The sequence below is a fragment of the Parus major genome, chromosome 11, assembly GCF_001522545.3.
Source record: "Parus major isolate Abel chromosome 11, Parus_major1.1, whole genome shotgun sequence".
Lineage (NCBI taxonomy): Eukaryota > Metazoa > Chordata > Aves > Passeriformes > Paridae > Parus > Parus major.
This window is the reverse complement of record NC_031780.1, coordinates 2,616,482-2,639,569: the sequence shown is the minus strand read 5'-3', so window position 1 is coordinate 2,639,569 and position 23,088 is coordinate 2,616,482. Positions and strand designations below refer to the sequence as shown.

The 23,088-nt window shown below is 47.1% G+C and overlaps 1 protein-coding gene across 3 annotated transcripts in view; it reads left to right on the top strand.

Annotated features, from left to right (window-relative positions):
• Positions 1-2,292: 2,292 nt before the first annotated feature.
• MTHFSD (methenyltetrahydrofolate synthetase domain containing) overlaps positions 2,293-23,088 on the top strand; it is a 24,245-nt gene continuing 3,449 nt past the window's right edge. The window contains exons 1-8 of one of the 3 annotated variants that reach the window (XM_015640213.2): positions 2,293-2,498; positions 2,894-3,007; positions 3,798-3,911; positions 5,600-5,690; positions 6,451-6,563; positions 6,776-6,901; positions 14,460-14,750; positions 16,244-16,380. In XM_015640213.2, the coding sequence (XP_015495699.1) occupies positions 2,304-2,498; positions 2,894-3,007; positions 3,798-3,911; positions 5,600-5,690; positions 6,451-6,563; positions 6,776-6,901; positions 14,460-14,750; positions 16,244-16,380 (1,181 nt within the window). In that variant the 5' untranslated portion in view covers positions 2,293-2,303. Of the gene's footprint in view, positions 2,499-2,893; positions 3,008-3,049; positions 3,164-3,797; positions 3,912-5,599; positions 5,691-6,450; positions 6,564-6,775; positions 6,902-14,459; positions 15,196-16,243; positions 16,381-23,088 lie in introns of those variants that run through there. The other 2 variants (XM_015640216.3, XM_015640215.3) reach the window with 2 other exon arrangements.

The following is a 23,088-nucleotide window of genomic DNA, read 5'->3' as shown; positions in this document are numbered from 1 at the left end:
GAAGCTCTGTCAGCCAAGACCCATTGATGCACATGAATTTCTCCCAGTTTTGCACCTGTTCTGGAGAGGGCAGGAACCTCTGGCTGGTCCATCCCAATTTTCCAGACATTGCTGGGCTCATGCAGGCCAGCCCAGGCCAGCCCCACCTGCCTTAAGGTGCCTCCTTCACCAGGTTATTTCACAAACACAAAAATTCACTCATACACTCTTTATTCACACATGGAAATCCACACTGCTTTCATTAATAAAAACGTCATTTAAAAATGCATCTATTTAAAATGTGCAGCCTTTTCAAAATTTTCACTACTGACCCCCAGGCAGAGCATTATGGCTGGTTTAAAGCTCCTTTTTGGGTGCATTTGGGATGATTTTCGTGGCTGTTCTGGTGTGTTCAGTTCCAAGGAATGATTCCTGCAGCACAAGGAGTTTCTTTCTGCATTTTTCCCAGGGTTTGGGTTCATCTGATTCATCTGTCCCTTTTTCTAGGTGTTTCCACAAGCTGTGGGTGTTTCAATGGAGAGCTGCTTTTTGTTTGTTTCAAAATGCCAGATCCTTTCTTAACCTCTTCCACAGAAATATTCAATTCAGCTTGGTAAAAATGGTTAAAAAAAGCAATTCAGGCACATCCAAAGGTTGATTTAATTTATAAAGACGTGATAGCCTTGTCTCAAAAGAGAAGAGGTTCACCTGTGGCAGCTGTGTGAGCTGCTCCAGGCTGCAGTGACAGAAAAGACCCTGCAAAAGGAATTTGGAGCAAATTTCAGCCCTGTGGAGACAAACCAGGGAATTGAACCAGCAGGAAAAAAATGCCACCTATCAGCAAACTCCTCATTTTTTTAAGGCAAACCCCCCTGATTTGTAGAAAACAGCTCAGGCCCTCTTTTCTGGAAGCAAATCCTCGGAAGGAGCAGCTTAGCTGAGTGTGGAGGGAGATGTAGGTGGTCCAGAAGGATTGTTAATGGATTAATTAATTACCAGCACTGCTCTCCCTCCCTCGCTTTCCCTTCCTTGGGGTGGGAGCGAGTCCCAGCTGGGCTGGGGACGTTGGGTGACAGTGGCCAGGCAGTGCTGGCACTCCCAGCCCCAGGAATCGCTCCTGCAGGGACAGAGGAGTCACCAGCAGCTTTCCATGAGTAGGAAATGCAGGAATGAGCTTCCAACACCTCATCCCAGCTCCTCACGGGTGGTCTGCTGTGCCTGGAAGGATTCCCACTGGCTCCAGCAGCATTCTGAGCCAAGGAAAGGCTCTGCCCAAACCCCATCGCAGCACCAGCGCTCCAAAACCTCCCTTTTATTTTTTGTTTGGATGCCTACAAGTGAAAAGGTGAAGCAGCTTTTATCACAATATGCAGGTATTAATCCAAATCTGGGAATTGCTCAGAGCTGGAGGGGGAATTCCTTCAGACTCCTGAACTTGGCAGAGTCTTGGCCTTTGTGGAGGAAAAAAACCCTCAGAAAAGGAGTTTGCATCTCCAACCGCTCAGAGAGGAGCATCCGAATTTGTTCCGCTTTTTTTGGGCTGGCACAGCCACAGTTGGCCCTGAGGATCCGCAGCATCCAAACCGAGCATAAATCGAGGATATTTCCCCTCTTCCTGCCACACTTTAAAATAAACCTTCCTTGTTTCATTGTTCCCATGACCCCTCCTTCAGGAATGTCGGGATCCTCAGCATCATCCCTCTTCTTAGGGCACTTTCAGTGGAATATATTAATTCTATAAATAATAAATCATGCAAACAAATCATTTATTATCCAATTAAAGGCGAGCAAGAAATGAACTTTCAGGAAGCCAGCAGACTGGGCAACCCACGTAGAGGCTGGATATTGTTTTATTCATCACCAGCCAATTTTAAATGGAAAAGTAATTAATGTGAGGGATTATTTTACAAAAAGCAGGGTGGTATTTCATCCCCAGCCACAAGACGTGGTGGAAAACCCGTGGTATTTGTATAACGCGGGCGGAAATCTCACATTAATACGCCAGCACGGCCTTTTTTATGTTTAATTCCAGAAATAAATCGGGCCCTGAGCGACATTCCTTCATCCTGCTCCCTCAACTTTGCCTTCGAGGCGTTTTGAGCCCTCAGCGCCGCCGTAGCCGCCGTGCGCTCGCCGGAGGGGGTGTGTCTTATTCAGAGGCCCCCGCCCCTCAGGGCTGATTTTAATAAAGGGGCGGGGTATTATGATAGTGACGTCACAAAGAGGGGCGTGGCGTGCGTGATTGTGACGTCAGGGTTGAGGAGCGGGTGGGGGACGGAGAGGCAGTGACGTCACGGCGCGGCGGAGAGCGGCAGAGCGGGGGGATGGCAGTGACGTCACGGCGGGCGGGTGAGGGCGGCGATGGCGGTGACGTCACGGCGATGGCGGCGCCGGGCCGGGCGCTCCCCTCAGGGCCCTCCTCCAAGTGGGACATCCGGGAGAAGGTGTGGGAGCACCTGGAGGCCTCCGGTCTGGCCGAGTTCCCGCGGCCCGTGCGCGGCCGCATCCCCAACTTCAAGGTACCGGCGGCTGCCGGCGCTGGGCCGCCTCCTCTGCTGCTCCTTCCTGCCCTCGCCTCGGGGCCTGCCCGCTCTGCAGCCCGGGCCGGGATGGGCCCCCAGTACCCCCCAGACCCCCCAGCAGCCCTCGAAGGAGAGAAAACAAAGCCGCCCTGTCGGTGAGGCACAGACTGGTTTGAATGGGAAGGGAACGTAAAGCTCATTCAGCAGGGACACCTTCCACTATCGCTTCAAACCCTGGCCAGCCTGGCCGTGGATGTTTCCAGGGATTAACAGGAAATTACCAGCCCCTCAATTAAAAATCTGCGGAGATCAGCCTCTCTAGAGGGTGAAAGGTTCTAAATTGCCCATCTCAGCTGTGAGCTCTCTGATCCGCTGATATTTTATGCAAACAGGGCGCCTCCCATGCTGCCACGAGGCTTCTGGGCTTGCAGGAGTTCCAGGCTGCCTGTACAGTAAAAATAAACCCCGATGCTCCCCAGAGGAACGCCCGCTTCCTAACGCTGGAAGTAAGTGAAAATGTTCTCCTCTTGGTTCCTTCCCTCTCTCAGGGCTCTCTCCAGGCCTGCTGCTCTCTCAGGGAGCTGGATGCGTTCAGCAGAGCACGGGAGGTGAAGGTGGATCCTGACAAACCTCTGGAAGGTGCCCGGCTGGCGGCTCTGCAGGTAACAGCGCCTTGGCAGCCCTGAGGAGGGGCTGGGAGGGGACAGCAGAGCCTGGCAGCACCTCAGCAACACCTGGCACTACATCTTCAGCAGTTCTGATGTGCAGCTCACTGCTGGACCTTGAGTCAAGAGGTATCATGGAATGGTTTAGGTAGGAAGGGATTTGAAATATAATTCAGTTCCAGCCTCCTACCTTCCACTGTCCCAGGGTGCTCCAAGCCCTGAACACTTCCAGGGATCCAGGGGCAGCCACAGCTTCTCAGGGCACCTGTGCCAGGGCCTGCCCTCCCTCACTTGGAGGAATTTCTCCCTAATACCCAATCTAACCCTGCCCTTTGTCAGTTTGAAACTAATATATCTTATAAAGTCATTTAGAGACATAGCTTTAAAGGATGGGATGTCTTTAAAGGTGTGTCCTCAAATATCTTCAAATGTATGCCTTACCTTTTATTTCTTCAATAAACCTTTTAATGGAATTTTCCTGTATTTGGAGGAAATTAATATTACAACCACAACAGAATTAACAACACTAGCTACAACATAACAAATTAAATATTTGGCCATGTAGCTTTTGCTGTGTGACAATAAAAATAGTTCTTCAGTGTAAAATGAAGCTTTTCATGTGGTTCCTCAGGCAAGGAAGACTTTGCTGGTTCCCACACCACGTCTGAGGACTGGGCTGTTCAATAGGATTGTTCCCCCTCCAGGTGCAACCAAGGAGATCCTGAGAAGATGTGCCACGTCTCAGGTGGGAATGAGGGAGGGCTGAATTAACTTGTGGGACAGTGTGGGGTTAGGATGGACCAGCTGGAAGACCTGAAATATCTTCCTGTTAGGATGTTATTCCTGGGGTTGTGCACACAACTGTCATCGACAGGATTGAAATCAGGAAAAAATTTAGCCTTAGCAGGATGGTATTGATATTTCTCAGTGTTTTTTGGAAAATTATGAGCAACTTGAGGTGAGTTAGATTTTTCTTCAGGCTATTTCATTGTGCAGTTTTAAGCTGCAGAACCCTCTGGGGAATATTTTAGTGCTCTTAGGTGTTACCAGATAGGGAAGAGGAGGGTTTTTTTTTAGAATAGAGCATCCACAGACCCGTGAATTGTGGCATTTGCATGCAGTGAGGCGCAGGCACGTGGTGAGGTTTGGTTTTGCAGCGCGGTCTCTTGCTGCCCTCTCGTGTTACAATCTCACTCCACAGCTGAAGGCTTTGGCCAGAAAACCCTGGCAGGTTTTATATCCATCTTTATTTGCCGTGAAAACCCAACTGCTACAGCATGAAGAGGTTACTATATGGATTTATTCCCTCCTTTATCTCCTGCTAAAGGCAATAAAGTTCTTCAGCAACGCCATAAACAACTGAGGTTGTAAATGGCTGGTAATTAGTGACTTTCTTTGTTGGAACTTCTATTGGAGTCATTAACTAATTAAGCTGTTCAGGGTTGAAGAGCACTTTTGAAAGAGACCTTTCTCTTGGCCTGCTGTCTGATCTGGGCTCTTACCACCCCGTTTCTGGTTTTCCCCCCAGCCCACTAATGAAAAAATGCTGTTGGCAGTTTGTATTTACAAAGCACTGTGCAAACAATCCTCACCACTCTGCTGGGAAGTGCCTGATGGGCATTAGTGCTGATAGTCAGCCACAAATTACTGAATTCTTGGGGTTTGTGCTCTGCACAGAAAATGTTTGGCTCTTTATTGTGATTTTTTGTTAGTTTATAATTAGCACCAAGTTGAGTTGGTGTGAGGAGCATTTGCAGTGTGCTGTACACATATATTGGTAGTGATTGGATCACGAGATATATTTTTAATAGTTCTAAACCTCTGATATTTAAAAACCCAAATAAACAAAATCTTTAATTTCTGCAGTCTGGACAGAATTTTTGTTAAAATGAGAACAGATTGAAGAGGAATGGGTGGAGCTGAACAGGGAGAGAGGGGAAGAAAAAATAATTGTGTTACTTTGTGTAACTTCAGATTTCTTTGTGCTGTAGCTGTCTGTGTCTAAATTAGCTGTGTGATTTGTATTTCAGAATTAATTGAAGCATTTGAAGTGCTCTGGTATTCCTCAAGTTTTTAGTAGAGTAGGGAAGTGTAAATAGGAAGTGTCACTTGCCCTCATTTTTAGGAACAGATTTCCAAAAAAGTGTTTCAGAATATCAGATTTTGATCCTAAATAAATAACCTTGCTTCTAAAAGTGCCCACCTCCCTCAGCTCTCCTTGCAGTGTGCCAAAATTCTTGTCACTGTAGTAGGGAATCTATTCTAGGATTCCCTGGGGGATAACTTCCCAGACATGTACAGCTTGGCTAAACATGGAAGAGACACTTGGAAATGTGGGGAGTTACTTGGATTTATCAAAATATCCTGGATTTCTGCCTCAGTGCTTGGAAGATTGTGCACTCTGCAAACCTCAAACACTGTTTTTTCCTGCAGGGTGTAAAAGACTACAGCGTGCCTGTGGGGCTGGATGGGAAAGCACAAGTGGATTTGGTTGTGGTGGGATCAGTGGCTGTCTCTGAAAAAGGTAAGGAAAAACTTGCAGCAGGAAGGTCCCAATCCAGTGTTGGGAAGGCCACACTACATGGCACAGACAGATTTATCCTTGGAGCTGAGTTTGTCTTGGGTTCTGCCTCTGTGTGTGACAAATCCCTGCTCTCAGTGCCAGCAGGAAGCAGCAATGCCTCCAGGATGCAGTGGGCACACAGCAGAGATGTTTTGGCTCTCAGGAAAACTCTTGAGGCAAGCAATTATTTGTGTTTTAAAGGAACCCAAGCAGGCTCCCTGCTCAGAGATCTCTGCTCACACAGGCTGTGTGGAAGGACATGTGTCAGACCTGCTGATTCAGTACCTATTTGGGGATCAGATTTTGCGTTTTCTCGTATTTTGGAAACCTGCTGGTGCTGAAAAATTTTCCACTGACTTTATCCCTTGCCTAAAATAACACAGTTTTTGTACGTGACCCAGACTCCTCTTTACCCACATTAACCTGTGTTGGACATGAATAGAGGGTTCTAAATACAATTGCTAAATAAACTGCTGTGTTAACTCCATTAAATTTGTTTATTCTGAATGGGAAGCTTCTGGGATCTTTTAGGAATCATTGAAACTGATGTTTTACTTCATTTCAGTTCTGATTTCAAGGAAATTGTGCTCTGTGAGAGATGCTGATCTGATTTTTTCCAGAGTTACAACTTGCAGACTGCCCGGTTAATGACACAGTTTTAACAATTTTCCACTCTGCTGTTTGGATTTTTATTTTTTTTCCCCTCTTTTCTGTGCTTTAGGCTGGAGAATTGGCAAAGGGGAAGGTTATGCAGACATGGAATATGCAATGATGGTGTCCATGGGTGCAGTGCAGGAGGACACACCTGTGGTTACCATCGTGCACGACTGCCAGGTGAGCTCAGATGTTCAAATATCCCCTCTCCAGTGGGGAGCGAGCTCTGGGGAACTTCCTGCTCTCTCTGGAGAGGAGACATGGAATGATGCTGGTTTGGCATCTTTATTCCCATTGTCTTGGATGGATTTTCCTGTGACAAGACATCAGGAATGGGGCACAGTTTTAGGGAATTTGGTTTTTAGCTACTTAAGCAAATCTCTGCCTTGTAGGTGCTTGACATAGCAGAGGAGATCCTGGATGATCATGATTTAACTGTGGATTACATCCTCACTCCAACAAGGACTATCCAGACTAATTGCAAGCGACCAAAACCTCAGGGAATAATGTGGCACAAGGCAAGTTCAATCTCAATTCAAGTTAAATCTTAGACCTTTGGTGCTGGTGGCTTACCAGTACCAATAACCTGCTGATAAACACCTCATTTTTATATATAAGCAATTTTTTTATTAGAAATACTTTGTAAAAGAGCAAATGTGTTTGTCAGGTGAAACAAAACAGCATCTGTGTGCAGTGGGGTTTAAGGGGTAATGGTGAGGAGGAGAGATATTTCCCAAATCTGAGGTATCTTGATAATCCCCATCCCTGGAAGTGTCCAAGGCCAGGCTGGATGGGCTTGGAGCGACCTGGGATAGTGGGAAGTGTCCCAGGGGGTTGGAACTGGTGGGTAGAATCTGTGTTGATTGTGAAAGGAAAACATAACCTGCTGTGGTACATTCCTGTTTCTGTAGTGGATTCAATTTGCAGGGATAAATTTGTGGTTGGAGCTCGTTTTCAGGTGGAAGAACAGTGACTTTCAACATGAATATTTATTTATTGGTAGTTCCTCTATTATGAATTTGGCCTTTTCCCCCTTCCCAGTGTCAGAAACTTCCTCAGCTTCCCAAATAGTTTTAGAAAAGCCTTGAGTGAATTGTTTTACTGGAGGTTCCTTGCTGGGAAAACTTTTTGTCATTGGATTTTCATTCTAAAATCATCCAGTTAGAGAGCAGACACAATCCTGCATGAGTGTGTGCAGCAGGAATGCTGAAATGAGGAACTGTGCACCCACAGAAAGTGAGGAATTTTAAGGAAACACTCCCAGGGAAATGAAAAATCATTTGTTAAAATTTGCCAACCAGCAAAAAGAGTTAAATTTCTTTAGGTAATGTATCTACAACAAACAAATTCTAGCCAGGACTATTTTTACTCCAATGGTGGGAGAGCATTTTACTCTGCCTGTGGTTGAGGATTTGAGGTTATAAATAAATAAATAACAGCTCTGTCTGTCCTAGTGCATTTTTTCCACTGAATTATTTTTGAATTGTAATTTTTTTTTAGGATCTTATTGAATGTAATTGTGTTGAAGGCCTACCCCTCGTGCTCCATCCATCTTGCCAACATACTTTAGATCAGTTTGTCTGCCTTGGTGTCAGACTTCTCAGTAAGTGGCCTTGCTGACACTTCTTTATTTCTTTTTCTGTGCCTTTAGCAGAAATTGAATTTTCTGCAGCTTTCACTGAGAATGGAGCACAGATTGACCCTTCATTTGAATATCTGAGTGTTGATTTAACACCTCAAGCTGTGTTTGGAGCTGTGTGGATTAAACAGGAAAATTGGAGAAGACCAGCCAGAGCAGGGATAATCATCACTTTTCTGTCTTTTTGGGACCAGAACAAAGTGTGGTGTCTATATGAAGAAGAAATTACCATTGTTCCCCAGGGAAATGAGTGACATTTATTTTGTTTGTGCCTGTGGTGGTACCTGGGTGTTGAGCTCTTGCACAGAGGGGTTTGGAGGTGGGAGGTCTGGTTAATCACCAGGGGGTGAAAAAGACAACATTTGATAGGGGCTAATTAAGTGTTTGTCCTCTGGATTTTCCTGGCTGCTTCTCCATCATTTTCTCCCCCTCCTTTTCTCCTTCAAATCCTGGCTTTGCTGGTGCATTCCTGTTCTTCAGAGCAAAACTAAATGAACCAAGAGGCAGTGAGTAAATAAATCATCCACTACTAAACATGGGGTTTTGTCAACAGCAGGTAGCTTAACTTCGTTGTGAGGACGTGTGAGGTGGAAAGTACACTGTAAAAAAAAGTTGATCCTTGGTTGAACAGGGCTGGATCAGGCCAGGAGTTTGAAATCCAGGTGTTTGCAAATATGGGATTAGAGCTAAGGATTGTTGTAAGGACGTGCTGCCAGTAGTGCACACTCTGGGTTTTCCTTCCAGAGGGAAGGAGGTGCTCACCCAGCTGACAAATCCAGGGCTCCATTTCCATTCTGAAGGAGCTGCTGCATTTTCCTGGAGTGCTCTTGTGTGTTCTGTGCTGTTTAAAGACTTTCAAGGAAGTGCAAGAGCCACAATATCATCAATACCAAAGAATCATTATCAAGCACTCTAGAAACACTTCTAAATCCAGAGTGCTGAGAGGTGTTTGTGGAAGTTTTGTGCCTCTGAGGTCAGAGTTTTGGGACATCAATTTGAGTTACTGGAGGGCAGCAAGAGCTGCTGAGAGCTGAGCACTCTGGAAAACTTTATTTGGATGCCAGTGGAGAATTATTTGGCTTCATCTGCATTGAAAACCCAACCCATTGTTTCTGGGAACTCTAAATTCATGAAGCTACTTGCTTTCTCATTTAATATTTTCTATGGATAACTGATCTTTATCTGGGACACTGGCTATTATATTTGTCCCAATTATCAAGTTATTTGTGCTGTGTTTATTTTGAATTGAAACTGTACAGACAAATTAAAATATTTGGGTTCATGAAGAGGGAAATGAGAGTAGTTGGTGGAAAAATCACTATATTTTAGCAGGAATTTCCTTCTGGTTTTGAAATAATTCTTTTGCTGAGAATTTTATAGCAGTAAGAAAAGAATTTTCCTGAAATGAAATGAACTGTGGAGGGAATCCCAGTGGCAGAGATGGAAACCCTCTGACAACAAACTGCTTTGATTTGCGTCTGTGATAGAATATTTGGAAAGGAAAGCTCAAAAAAAAAATGCACAAAAAGCTGGAAAATCCTTCAGCAGAAGGAAATTGCAGTCAGTGTGGCCAAGGCTTTGTTTTGGTGTGTTTTTTGGGAGCAGGGAATGCTTCCACACGTGGTCACACATCTCAACACCTTTGCAAAGCTGAGCCTCGCTGCAGAGTCCCCGGAATGCAGCTGCCACGGATGGATTCCAAGTGTGGGTTGCATAAGGTTCTCCTGAGGGACACCAGCAGGCTCCACGGGCTGCCAGCTCCCAGAAATATGCCCTTGGATTGTGTGCACATATTTGGACATTTTGTGCAAATGAATGATAAAATGTTCAACTGTGCTGGCCTTGCTGTCCCGGCCTTGTCTGGGCCTCAAATCCCTGTTTGCTCAGAGCTCCTGGAAACGAGGACACAACATGAAAAGTGGGGTTTGTCCTGGAGGTGTTGAACAATCTGGGGTCAGAGCCCTCTGAGGATGGGCAGAGATGAACCTTGCCAACACCTTTTGCCCACCTCTTTGTAAGGGCTGGTGGATGTGGAGCACTGGAGATGTTTGGTGGTGTTTGCAGCCTGCCAGGGCAGCAGTATCAGTCTTCATCTTAAAATCATGGAGTGGTTTGGCTTGGAAGGGATTTTAAACAGAATCTTATTCCAAGCTCCTGCCCACCTTCCACCATCCCAGGTTGCTCCAAGCCCTGTCCAGCCTGGTCTTGGGCATTTCCAGGGATCCAGGGGCAGCCACAGTTCCTCTGGTCACCTGTGCCAGGGCCTGCCCACCCTCACAGGGAACAATTCCTTCTCTAAACCTAAATTAAATCTTCTCCTCTTCTATTTCGAGGCCATTCCCCTTATCCTGATGAACAGTCTCTCTCCAGCTTCCTTGTTGCCCATTCCTATCCTGGAAGGTGCTGAGATGGCTCCAGGCTGAACAGCTCCAACTTTCTCAGCCTGTCCCTACAGGGGAGGTGTCTCAGTCCTCCTACCAACTTCATGGCCTCCTCTGGACTTGATCCAACATTCCATGTTTTTCTGACACTGGGATCACCAGAGCTGAGCACGAGATTGCAGGTGGAGTCTCCCAAGATCCCCATGTTCCAGTGTCAGTGAGATGAGGAGCTGTGGGAGGCAGAATGAAATGAGAGGATAAGGACAGCCTCTAATCCAATCTGCCCTTCCCTGTCTGCCTCACTCCAGGATTGCAGTGCTTCCAGGGAAATCTCAGTGCTGTTTGCCTTGGCCTGGGCTGGCTCAGGGGTCAGCATTACTCACTCTGACAGAGGACAAATACATCCTTCATTCCCCTCAGCTAAATATTGAAAGTGGCTCCGATGAGAGTTGTGTGGGAGCAGAGGGTGAGGAGAGCCCTGGTGTTCCAGCAGGGATGGTGCAGGAGTCCATCTGCCACCACATTTTGGGATCAAACCAGGTGTCATAGCAATGGATGCTGTGGTTAAAGTGTGGGGAGATGTGTGTTGGCACTCAGCATCCAGGACTTTTTTTCCTCAGGTTTCTGTCAGAAAGGGGCCACATTTCCCTCCTCAGCTCCTTTCCCAGTAATTGTGTGCCAGAAGAATTTATCCAGCCTGCTGTCCTCTTTCCGCAAGGCTCTCCCAGCCATGGCAGGGTGTAGGCAGGATTATTAAATGATTAATTGTCTTTGGTGGAGTTATTTTTAACCCAAATCACTTCAGAGTTTATGGCACAGACCCACAAGCACTTATGTTGGCCAGCCCCAGAGAGCTGAAGTGTGGAACTGGCCTGGGAATTGGTGGTCAAGGGATAATGGGAAGCTTCTTCGGCTTTGGTTTCACTACCAAAGCTAAATCACTCAATCCAAAGTTTAAAAACATCACTAAATGGCTTGGCCTTGACTTTAGAGGGATGGGGGAAGCTTTCAGTGCTGGGTTTGCTATGTTCCCATAGCTGCATCAACCAACCCTGGGCTGCAATGTCCCTTAAATTCTGGCTTAGCCTAAAGCAGTAGGTAGGGACAAAGACAGGGGAGAGCAAGGCTAGGGAGGACTGACCAGCCAGCACAGCACCCAGAAGTGTGCAGCTTCTTTGAAAGAGAGGAGGAATATCTTTGGCCTCTCTCCACATGGAAATAAATCCTTGCAATCCTCCACGGCTCACAGGACAAAAGGAACTTTTTGCATGATTGTAATTAGCAACACATTGTACTACCACAGGGTTCTTTTGTTTGCTCTTTTGCAACAGAGCAGAACAAGCTTTTTCCTTTCCCCTGCCACCCACTGTCCCCTTTGCCCTTTTAGTTCTCACCCCCAAAACCCCAGTGGATTTGTTTGTTGAATCAAAACCCCAAATTGAGTTTTTGCCTTTCTGTGGCATAAAAGTGGGAGAAAATGGGGAAGGGTTTAGAAGGTTTGACCCAGCTGAGATGTTCTCCTTGACCCCAGAGAAAAAAGTCCTTAAGGTAAATCCTCTTGAGAAAGGAAGGTGTCAGCTGACTGTGTCAGAACTTGTCTAATGATTTTTACAAATCTTTGCTAATACAAAGAAATACAAGCCCTAAGTCAGCTGCCTTTGTTGCTTTGGTGCTGTGAAGGTATTTTGCTGTTGTGTCTGCAAAGGGCTGGATTTTAGGGGAATGACAGAATCACTTCATGGTGGTGTTTGATCAGAACTTTAAAGAAAATAGTTCACAGCCCTCACAAAAATCCCAGAATCAGTGAGATGGGAAAAAAAAAACTTCCAAAATCATCAAATCCAACCTGTGACTGATCCCAGACCACACTACTGAGTGCCATGTCCTGTCTTTCCTTAAACACCTCCAGGGCTGAGGACTCCACTACCTCCCTGGGCAGTAATTCCAATGCCTAATCCCCCTTACTGTGCAGAAATTCCTCCTAAAACATAAATGCTGTTGTTCCTGTATCTTCCTCAAGTTGCCAGGAGCCTCAAACAGTAGCTCCAAGAGCTGCAGTCTGATGCCAAAATCTGCCTAGTGGGAGAAGATGCCTTGTGGAAGTCTCTTAGGGGTTGTGCTGTTCCCTGGATATCTAAATCCTGCCCTTGGATTGTCCTTGAAAGCCTGGGAATTGGAGTTTATCCTCTCTGTGCCCATCTCTGATTGCCCTAATCTCCAAAGCCCTGAGGGTTTGCCCTTGGTAGCATTTCCCTTTCTAATCAAACACCAAGCCGTGCCCTGGCAACTGAGTTTAATTTCAGGATGAAAGGAGCTGTTCTTGGGAAGAGGTTGAGGTTGTACTTTGGGCCCAGGAGTGGTTGGTTGCATGAGAACAGAAAAATGCTTTTCCTGTTTGGTTTAATTAGCATAGAGATTACATTTCACTTCGAAATTTGACAGAGGACAACAAATCTTCTTAATTGTTGGCCAGGACAAACAAAGTGAGATCCTTCAGCCCTTGGTTTGATGTTGTATCACTCAGGGAAGAGGAGTTTGCTGTCAAATGCTGCATTTGGAGTTCTTGGCTGAGAAAAACAAATCAGCCCCAGAATCCACAGAGTAAGAGCTCTGTAAAATCTGAAAATGTTCTGCACCTTTCTGAGTGTGGAGGCTCCTGGAGCAAGTCTTTGTTGTTTGATGTTGTGTGAGCAGAACTAGCAGAGTTCCAGCCTGAAATAAAACCCGCTTGTTTGTTCTTCAGAAGATGAAGCATGAAGAGAATTCTGTTGAGTGACTTTCCTGTCACCTCATCCTGACATTGCCCCCACCCTGGCTTGGCTTTTCCTCGAGTCACTTCAGAGCTGGGCTCCTGTCCCCAGAGAGCTGAGTTGATGTTGTGCAGATCCAGGCTGGCTGTGACTGTAACTGTAGGAGCAGGAATCCAGAGGCTCTGGGATGAGTGAGGTCTGGGCTGGGAGATCTGCAGGCATGTCCTGGCTGGGATTTACTGCTGCTGCTCCAATCCAGCCTGCTGAGGGTGCTGCCCTGCTGGAGTGGCCTGCTGACATTCTGGGCTACTAGCCTGGGTCTCTGCTAGCTCAGGCATTGCTTCCCCACGCTCTGTTTTGCTCCCTAAATTTCAGCATTGGATCTGGTGTTGATGGATGCTGGATTTGTCCAGCAGCCAAGCAGGAATTCCTTCTCCTTCCAAGCACAGTGTGCAAGCCAAGAGCTCGACCACATTAGCTGGGGAACCACTGCATTTCCTGCCAGTGTCTGAGTGCAGCCTGGGGCATCTCATGCCTCACATGGATGGGGTTCAGCTGTGGAGAGGAAGAGCCCTCACAGAAAAGCTCTTTGGGAACGGGGCATGGATGGATGGATGGATGGATGGAAGGAAGGAAGGAAGGAATAACAGACTCACAGTGTGAAGTGCAGTGTCCGAACACTTCTGTTCCCTGCTCCAGCCCAGCAGATCCATGTGGGATCTGAGGAGCTGTGGGTGGTGTGGGAGGTCGGATGGCACAGAGGGGATGTGCCCCAAGCAGGGGATGTGCCTCCAGCTGGGCCCACATCCATAGGAACCCTGCTCCAAGGCACGCTCCCGCTGCAGCTTCCACCATTGTGTGACCCAGCCCACGGGATATCCTGTTCTGGGGGAAAAGAGTGGAAGTGTCTGATGGATTGGGATGGATTCTGCCAGGGCAGGAGCACAGGCTCTTGGTCAAAGCAAACACAGAGGCAGAACAAGGAGAACACAGATCTGAAAGCACTCAGATAAATAAATGTCAAATTGGAATAGTCCTGACTTGGTTTGGGATTTGCCTGCTGGATCCACGTTGTGCTTCAAGAGTCACTAATGTTTATTTTTGTCCTGCAGTGTGTATTTTGGGAGAGACTTCCCAATCAGGCCAGCAATTAGGAACATTTGGAATGCTCTGGCACTGTCCGTGGCAGCAGGATAATAAAGGTTCCTCTCTTTTTATGGCACAAACGAGCCCTGATGCTCATCATCTTTTTCTGGAAGGCAAGAAATCCTTTTCTAATAATTATATCCATCTTCCTCCTTTTTAGGTCAGCTCTGAGATGCTGGGAAAAATCCCCATCCTAAAGACTCTTCGATCCAGGGAGAAGCAGGCTGGCAAGGATGTCACCCTCCAAGATGAACATCCAGCCCTGGCAAACACCAACAGAGCAGCAATTTCAAACAAGAAGGTGATGGCTGCAAATACCCAAACACGGGCTGCTCCAGGCTCAGCTCCAGTGGGACAACCCCGTGTGGAAAGTGATCCTGTGAATCCCAAATTAGAGGGATCTGACACAATTAGCAGTGTGTACGTGGGGAACTTGCCTGGCAGGCTGAGGGTGAGCGAGCTGAAAAGCGCCCTGAGGGAATTGCGGGTGGTTCCTGTTCGGGTGAACTGGCAGGGAGCACAGCACAGGGCTTTCCTGGATTACAGGGATCAAGGAGCTGCAGACAGAGCTGTGTCCTCCTTGCAAGGCCTGAGCCTTGGGGGCAATGCTCTGAGAGTGGAGCTGGCCAAGAGCCAGAGGAACAGAGGGCAAGGAGAAATCCATAGTCACAAATGATTATGGAGGAGAAAAGAAATCAAAATAAAAGGTGTTTCCATTGTTTTGTGAGAAGGCAACCTGAAGTTTCAAGGTTTTTATTAAGCCTCAGGTTTAACTAAACCAAATTTCTACACAAACTCTCTTCACTCCTGCACTTGGATATGCAAAGGTTTGTCCCCACAAGTGAGAGAGGACCCATTTCTCTATAAAAAAATGCCCACAAAGTGCTCACACTCTGGTTTTGGTGTTGTTTGGTGTTTTTGTTAAGCCTGGCTTAAAGCCCTTCCCCTTGGCACCTGCAGCAAGGTAGTTCCAGACAGTCATTTAAAGTTGGACCTGCCCTTTTTAACCTGTGAGATTAAAAGCCAGCAGCAGGAAATCTGTCCTAAGGATAACAATTCTGTTTGCTAAAAATGGGCTTTGCCTGTTGGAAGTTTTAAGTTTATTTTTTATAAAAATGGCCAGGGAGAGAGGGATTGTCTTTTTTGTGCCTTGAAGAGTGGAAACACTGGTTTAATTCTAGCTCTGCTAAGAGCTGGTAACACCAGGTAGGAAAAATGGGAACCCTTTTCTCAGCTCTGTGCTAAATCAGCCCTTGGTAAACCTTATATTTCTTATTTCAGAGGAAAGCAAATCCCAGTTTTCTCTGCTTTTCCCCAAAACTGCCTTTCTGATGGATCAGATAACTATGAAATAGCTGCTGGGATCACTGAGATGTGATTCCTCTGTGAAATATTACGAAGATGATGATGATGATAATGAAAAGCAGGCACATTGTTGGTGCTTAGTCTGGCATGGAATTCTTTGGGAATTTGATAGAGATTGTAGCAAAGCCTCTGTGCCTTTGTCACCATCCCTGATGCTGTTCCACATCATCAGTGAGGAGGGTGAGACAGCACCACACAACTTCTCCAGGTGAAAGTGCTCCCAGGCACTGTCCTGGACATGAACATTCCCTTCCAGTGTAATGCCAATAATGATTTATCTGCTATGGCTCTTATTACCTTTTTTTTTTCCCCTTGGGTTTCCTATTCCTGAAAAACAAGTTGAATTTTGGCCCAGCCATCCTTTCTAAACAGAAGCACTTTTGCCAGTGATGCTGGGCACATAGTCAAAGTAAGCATCTAAATGGATTTCTATTTTTTTTTAAAGTAAGAGTTGGAAACTTTTTTTCTTAGCCAGGGAATACTGTTAAGTATATTTTAAGCAGATTATTATGCCTCGAGGGTCAGCCATTTATTCAGTATTAAATAAAAAGTTCTCATCGTTGTCATGTGGCTCTGTAGGGAAGGGCTCAAGGAAAGCTTTGGAGCTGCATCCAGCCCTGGGATCCCAGCACAGGAAGGACATGGAGCTGTTGGACAGAGTCCAGAGGAGACACCAGGATGAGCAGAGGGATGGAGCAGCTCTGCTGGGAGGAAAGGTAGAGAGAATTGGGATGGTTCAGCCTGGAGGAAGGAGGGATTAGGGATGAGCTCACTGCGGCTTTCCAAATGGAAGTGACTCCTCCTCCCGATGGAAAGGGACATTGGACAAGGGCCTGGAGTGACAGGACAAGGGGGAATGGCCTCAAACTGACAGAGAGTAGGGTTGGATGGGATATTGGGGAGAAATTCTCCCCTGGGAGGGTGTGAGGCCCTGGCAGAAGTGCCCAGAGCAGCTGTGGCTGCCCCTGGATCCCTGGAAGTGCCCAAGGCCAGGTTTGGGCTCGGAGCAGCCTGGGATGGTGGAAAGTGGCCTTGTTCACAGCACAGGGGTTGGAACAAGATGATCTTTCAAATCCCTTCCAACCCAAACCATTCTGTCATTCTGTGAACTTCTTGTAAGGTCAACAAAGGATCTGGAAAAAATCAGTAGTTCCATTCCATTCTTTGTACAGCTCCAAATGATTTCCAGTATCACTCCAAGTCCAGACGAGCACTGCACAGCCCTGTGGGTCGTGTTTCAGGGCTTGTGCATTCAAGGCTGAGAGTCAGGGTTATGTTACTACCCAAACACACTCACTGCATCATCAGCTTCCAAAGCAGATGAAAGAAAAGCAAAAAAATAATTATCCATCCCTGCCTGTCCCTTTCAAATGATGGCAAATTGAGTAATGGGGTCATTTGCTGTTCCTTTTGACTCTGGGATATTTCTTGCTCAGCTGAAGATGTCCAGGTGACCTTAGCAGTTAGAAGCCAGTGACTCTGCCAACGAAAACTTCCAGCATCTCAAACTTCCTCTGTTGCATTTCAGATGGAACCACCCTTTTCTGGTCACATTTGTAGGAATCACATCCTCTACCTTCTATCCTTTCTTCCCATCTGAAGTTTCAGTGCAGATCTGTTTATGTGTTCTGTAAATGTGGTAACTTTGCTTGCTTTCCTGTCAGCCCAGCCTGTAACCAGGGCCCAGATTTGTTTGGACAAACATCTGGATGTTTTTCTGTTTGCAGTTGTGGTTCTGGGTGGAGCCCACAGGTGAGCAGTGTCCAAAATCTGGGCTCTTTCCAGCCTGTCACTTTTTTCTGTCATGTATTTCCAAGCCACATTTCACTGCATTTACCCAATATCCTGTTGCTTTCCCAGCTGAGAGTTAAACTCCAAACCATGCTATGAGGAGATGCTAACTGGGGTTATCCAACAGGTTGGAAATCAGGAGGAATTTCTTCATGGAGGGGGTGGTCAGGAATTGGAAGGGGCTGCCCAGGGAGGTGGTGGAGGTGTCCAAGGACTGGCTGGATGTGGCACTCAGTGCTCTGGGCTGGGGATGGGTCACAGATTTGATTTGATAATCCTGGAGCTTTTTTTCAACTTCCATAATTCTATGAATTGTAGTTAGGAAGAAAAATAATTACTGTAATCTTAAGTTTATTAGCATTTTGAATGGACTGGAAAAACACTGCAGTGACCCTTGCATTTTTGATGCAGGTAACTAATAAAAGTCAAGGTCTTTCAGGTGCTGCCATCTCAGTCAGTAAATCTTTCTCTGGAATCAGTGCAGATCTACCTTGGAGAGTCAGGGAAACAGGGGCAGAGATGGAGCTCCTGGTGCTGCTGCTCTCCAGCTAAAAGACATTTCAGTGCCAGCTGCCAAACTGCTGTTGAATTAAATTAAAATAATTAAACACAAGAGTGGCCAAAGCACAGCCCTGCACGGCCTTCTGGTGTCTCCAGCTGTATGATGTGGATTTTCTCTTGTGGGTTGACCCTAAAGGAAACAGATTGTGTAGGAAAAGTGAATGGGGCAGTCTGCCTCTGTCAGAGCTATTGTTCCAGGCTCTCTGCATGCTCAGGAAGGCATCCCTTAGAGCAAAGTCAGGAGGGGTTTCTATAAGTCCACAAAACTCTGAAATGCAGCAGATTTTATTGAATCCTTGGGTTCTGATCTCATAAGAAATCTCGAGGAATTGAAGCCTGCTTATGTTTTATTTCAGCCCAGATCAAGGCTGTGCAAGATACCAACAATGTAACCATAAAATCCATACCCTGAAACATTCTCTGAGTTACAGCCTTTATAGAGCAGAAAACTTCTCAAGTGTTTATTCCTCATCCTGAACCCGCTGTAGCTGTGACCTGTGCACAAAGATACAAAATGTGCCTCATCTCAGGTGGATCCTGGCCCAGTTTTACTGCTCAAGACTCATCAGAAAATCATCAACAGTAGCAGAGCAGAGCCTGGATGCTGCAGAAAAGTCTGAAATGCTGCTGATAGATCTCTACTCTGCCTTTAATAGGGACTGAAGTGATCCTTAGCACAGCCTTGGGTGCAGCAGCAGCCCCAGCAGGGCTGTGTGATGAGAAGAAACGTTCAGCAGTACAATGGGAAAAGCTTTCCTGAGCCAACTTTGTTCCCAATAATTCAGACTGAGGGCTCTCTATTCTCTGCACAGCCCGATGTCCTCGCCTGTCATGTGGTCAGGCACATTCTTTCCAGCTCCTTTCATGGCCCAAACATTTGAGATGCTGTTGTTGAGCTGTTGTTGCTGCTCTCCCCTCTTTTTGGGGGTTCAGTGGGGGAAGGTGCTGGTGTGGAATGAACCCCTGGAGCCGGGAGGGTTTGGGATCAGCGGTGACCATCAAGGTGTTCCATGAGGGATGTGACCTCCCCAGGACCATTCTCCCTTTCTCCCTACCCTCACTTGTGGAAGAAATGCCGAGGGAAGCCAGCATGGGATGAGTGGAGCCTCCACCAGCTCCAGGATGGAGAACAGGGTGACTTTGGAGGGGTTTTTTGTTGGAGGCCATCAGTGCCAGCATGGTGTGTGGCTCAGAGCAGTGAGGCAACGCTGGAATCTGCTAACAATGAGGGCGAGGTGGCTCCGTGCCACCCCAAAAACTGCACAGGCGTGAGGGTTTTCCTTCAGCCAGCCGTGTCCATGCATTTCCTGGAACAGGGACAAGGCCACACAGCTTCAAGCCACCAAAGACAACAGTAAACAAGCTGGGTTGCTGGGTAGGCTCTGAGTTACAAGAGTCAGAGACTATTTGTTTCCAGGGAAGGAAAAAGGGGAGAAAAACAGATCTCTCACCATCAAGGCTTTTTCCTGGATCTCACATCCAGGTCCACATCCAGCCCTCCAGCATCTCCCTGATCCCCTCCCAACACGCAGCCTGGAAGGACAGAGGTTTTATCCCGTTATCCCAATTAAAAAAAAATCAGGAAAGGGATGGTTAAACACTCTCTTCAAGTCATGCCTTTTTTTGTGTGTGTATGCTTTTTAATTTCATCATCTTCTCCTGCTCCAAAGGGAGAAACAAACAGCTTTTAGGGGAATGTTTCCATTGAAAAATCCAGCACTGGGGCTGGGTTTTTTTCTGCACAGGGGTGAGGAGGGGGAGGAAGAGCGTGTGCAGGGATTTCTCTCATTCCGGTTCCTCTGAAGGAACAGCCCCTCACAGCACTTCTGGCTCTGGAGGAAACATCTGTGGCTGTGGCCACGTTCCTCGGGCAAACCCCCCTGCTTGGGAGGCTGTTGTGTACCAAATGCTTTGATTTCCTGGTTGCCATCTCTTAAAGATTATCTCCCTCCCAGAAAAGGGCAGCATTTCCCATCTTTCCATGTGTAATGTCCGTGATGGCTGCTATAAACATCATGGAACGTTTCCCTGCCCCTCCTCTGACATAGGTAGCAAAGTCCCTGCTTTTCATCTTTCAAAGCCCTGCAGAAATGTTTAGGGTCGTGTATCCTGCCATTGTTCTGGGCTGGGCATCCCACTGAAGTGCCTGGGAGAAATGAGTTCAGGATGTGGGTCTATCTCTGGTCCATCTCTGCTGCCCCAGGAACATCCACATTTTACAGATGGGAACTCAGAGATGGCTCCTGATAGACTGGAGGCAACTGGTGATTCCCACCCCTTTGGAAAACAACAGGAGGACAAGCCAAGAACTCAGCAAAAGCTCTCAAAAAACCCCAACCAAGCCCCTGTTGGGCTTTTCTGTGTGACAGATCTGGTGTTCCCAAGGGGAATTTTGATACCTGGAGCATCAGGGTGGCTCTGGGAGCCTTTAATCCCACTGGTCCTGCTGCTCCAGAACTTTCCATCAAGGTACCCAGCACCTGCCAGGGACAAACCACAGCTCCTGCTCTGGGAGATAAGGGCATGAAGGAGAATTTTCTCCCAGAATTTTGCCTCAGAAGCATCCACATTTTACAGATGGGAACTCAGAGGTGGCTCCTGATAGACTGGAGGCAACTGGTGATTCCCACCCCTTTGGAAAACAACAGGAGGAGAGGCCAAGAACTCAGCAAAAGCTCTCAAAAAACCCCAAGCAAGCCTTTATTGGGCTTTTCTGTGTGACAGAACTGAGGTTCCCAAAGGGGATTTTGTGTCCCAGGGGATACCTGGAGCCTTCAATCCCACTGGTCCTGCTGCTCCAGAATTTTCCAGCACCTGCCAGCAACAAACAACAGCTCCTGCTCTGGGACACAAGACACGAAGCAGAAATTCTTTCGCCAAATGTGCCACCTGCAGAGGTCTCCATGTCACACAAATGTGTTATCACCCACCCATCCCACACTTGGAGCCAAGCCAGGTTTACCTTTCCTTAAAGAATAAAGCAAACACACGGGGCAGTTAGATGGGATCAAAAAAAGGGCAGGGGAAGAAGGGAAACATTCATGTGGTGAAAGCTGCCACATTTCTGAGCATTAACATATCCATGGCTACCACTCCTTCAGGCTTCAGAGTGAATAATTGTTCAGGCAAGAGTCATGCTTGTGTTTTTCCAGAGGGATCTCGTGTTTTCCGAGTGTTTCCAGGCACCTGCACTGCTCAGGCTCTGGCATTTCCATCCCTCTGGAGGAGGCAGTGCCTGGAGCTGCCGCCCTGCAGTGACTTTTCTTCACCCCCACACAACTGCTGCAGCAAATTCTGCTCCAAATGAACTCCTGGTACCCCAAAGTCCCTGCAGAACTTTCCAGGCCATGTCATCCTGCTTTCCCAGGTGTGTTTGCTTATTTTTGCAGTAATTAGCCTGAAGCTGAGCCACAGAGCTGCACTTTCTGTGCCATTCCAGGGCTTTGGAGTCCTGCTGCTTTAAATAAAGGAAGGTCTGTGCTCAGGCTCGTGTTCTCCCTGCTGAAGCCAAGTGGCACTGCCAGTGTCCCCACATCCCTTTCCATGATTAAACCGAGGTGGTTTCACCTCTAGCATTGCCATTTGCTCTCTGGTGCTCGTTCCTGACATCCTGGGGATCTCTGAGATGAGCTGGAGAAGTGTCTGAGGAAAGGAAATCCATGTCGATGGCACAGTGACTCCCTCAGTGAATTTTTACGAAGGATCTGCAGCTCCCCTGCAAAAGTTTAGTTCAAGACTGGAGTTGGAATGTTTATCAGAAGTTGGATGAATCAGAGCAGCCTCTCATGGAATGGTTTGGGTTGGAAGGGACCTCAAAGCTCATCCCATGCCACCCCAGCCATGGTAGGGACACCTCCCACTATTCCAGGCTGCTCCAAGCCCCATCCAGCCTGGCCTTGGGCACTGCCAGGGCTCCAGGGACAGACACAGCTTCTCTGGGCACCCTGTGATAATGGGAATTGGGATATGGAGCCAGAAGCTCAATAAGATTTATTCCTTCTGTTGTCTTTTATCAATAATAAACCCACAGGATCATTTTGATTGGAAAAGACCCCCTGGGATTATCCAGTCCAACCACTGATATTAATATTCTGGTTTTAATTCCTTACTGGATTCTGACAGGGAAAGTTACTTAAGAAAACAAGGGAGCCCCATGCCTTTGTTCACTTGTGGAGCCAATCTGAGGATTTCTAGGAATAACACCAACTTCCAGGCACCTCCTTTCATCCCCCTGTTTGATCCCTGAGGATGACTCCTTGTGGCAAAGATTCCTTGGCAGGGATAAATCCAGGAGCATCCCAGCACTGCCTTTTCCTGCAGAGCATCAGGCAGGAGTTATGCTTGGAAAAGGAACAGATGTTCGGGTGTGGCCTCCCAAAAGCATTGCAGAAATCAAAATCCCCTTCCAAAAGTGACAAGAGCTGTTGTTTGGATCCCCTGAGATCCCAAATTTTTTGTTTTGAGGGAGAAATCAGACACCCACTGATTTTAATGGATCTCAGCCTTTATATCTGATAAGAACCTGGTGCCAAACTCATCCCCTGGGATTCCAAATACCCATTTAATGTTCTGGACGTTGTTCCCACCGGTTGATTCTCCAAGGTTTTCTGCAAATGTGGATAATCAACCCCATCTGAGAACATCCTGTGTCAGGTGCCTGTATCCATGGATTACTCCATGTTTTTCCAGGTGTTCCCATCTGTCCCACTGGGCATGGAAAAGGTTTGATCCAAAAGTGCTCCATGAAGGAGTTGGAACTGGTGTGAAGATGGGATAAAGGGATGTGCCCCCTCACAGATGCCAGAAGGGGAAAATAAAACCCAAAATAAACACATTTTGAAAGAGATTTTAAAAAAATAATTAATAAGGGAGAAAAACAAGCTTTTAGCATCCACCTGGTGGAGAAAAGGCTCCAAACCGGCCCTGACTGGACGGCTTTGAAACCAAATTTTGGGAAAGCCGCGGGCCGGCGGTCCCTGCTCGGCGCCGCCAGGTGGCGCTGCCGGCAAGGGAACGGCACCGCCCCGCGACCCCCGGGATCATCCCAATCCCACCGGGATCATCCCAATCCT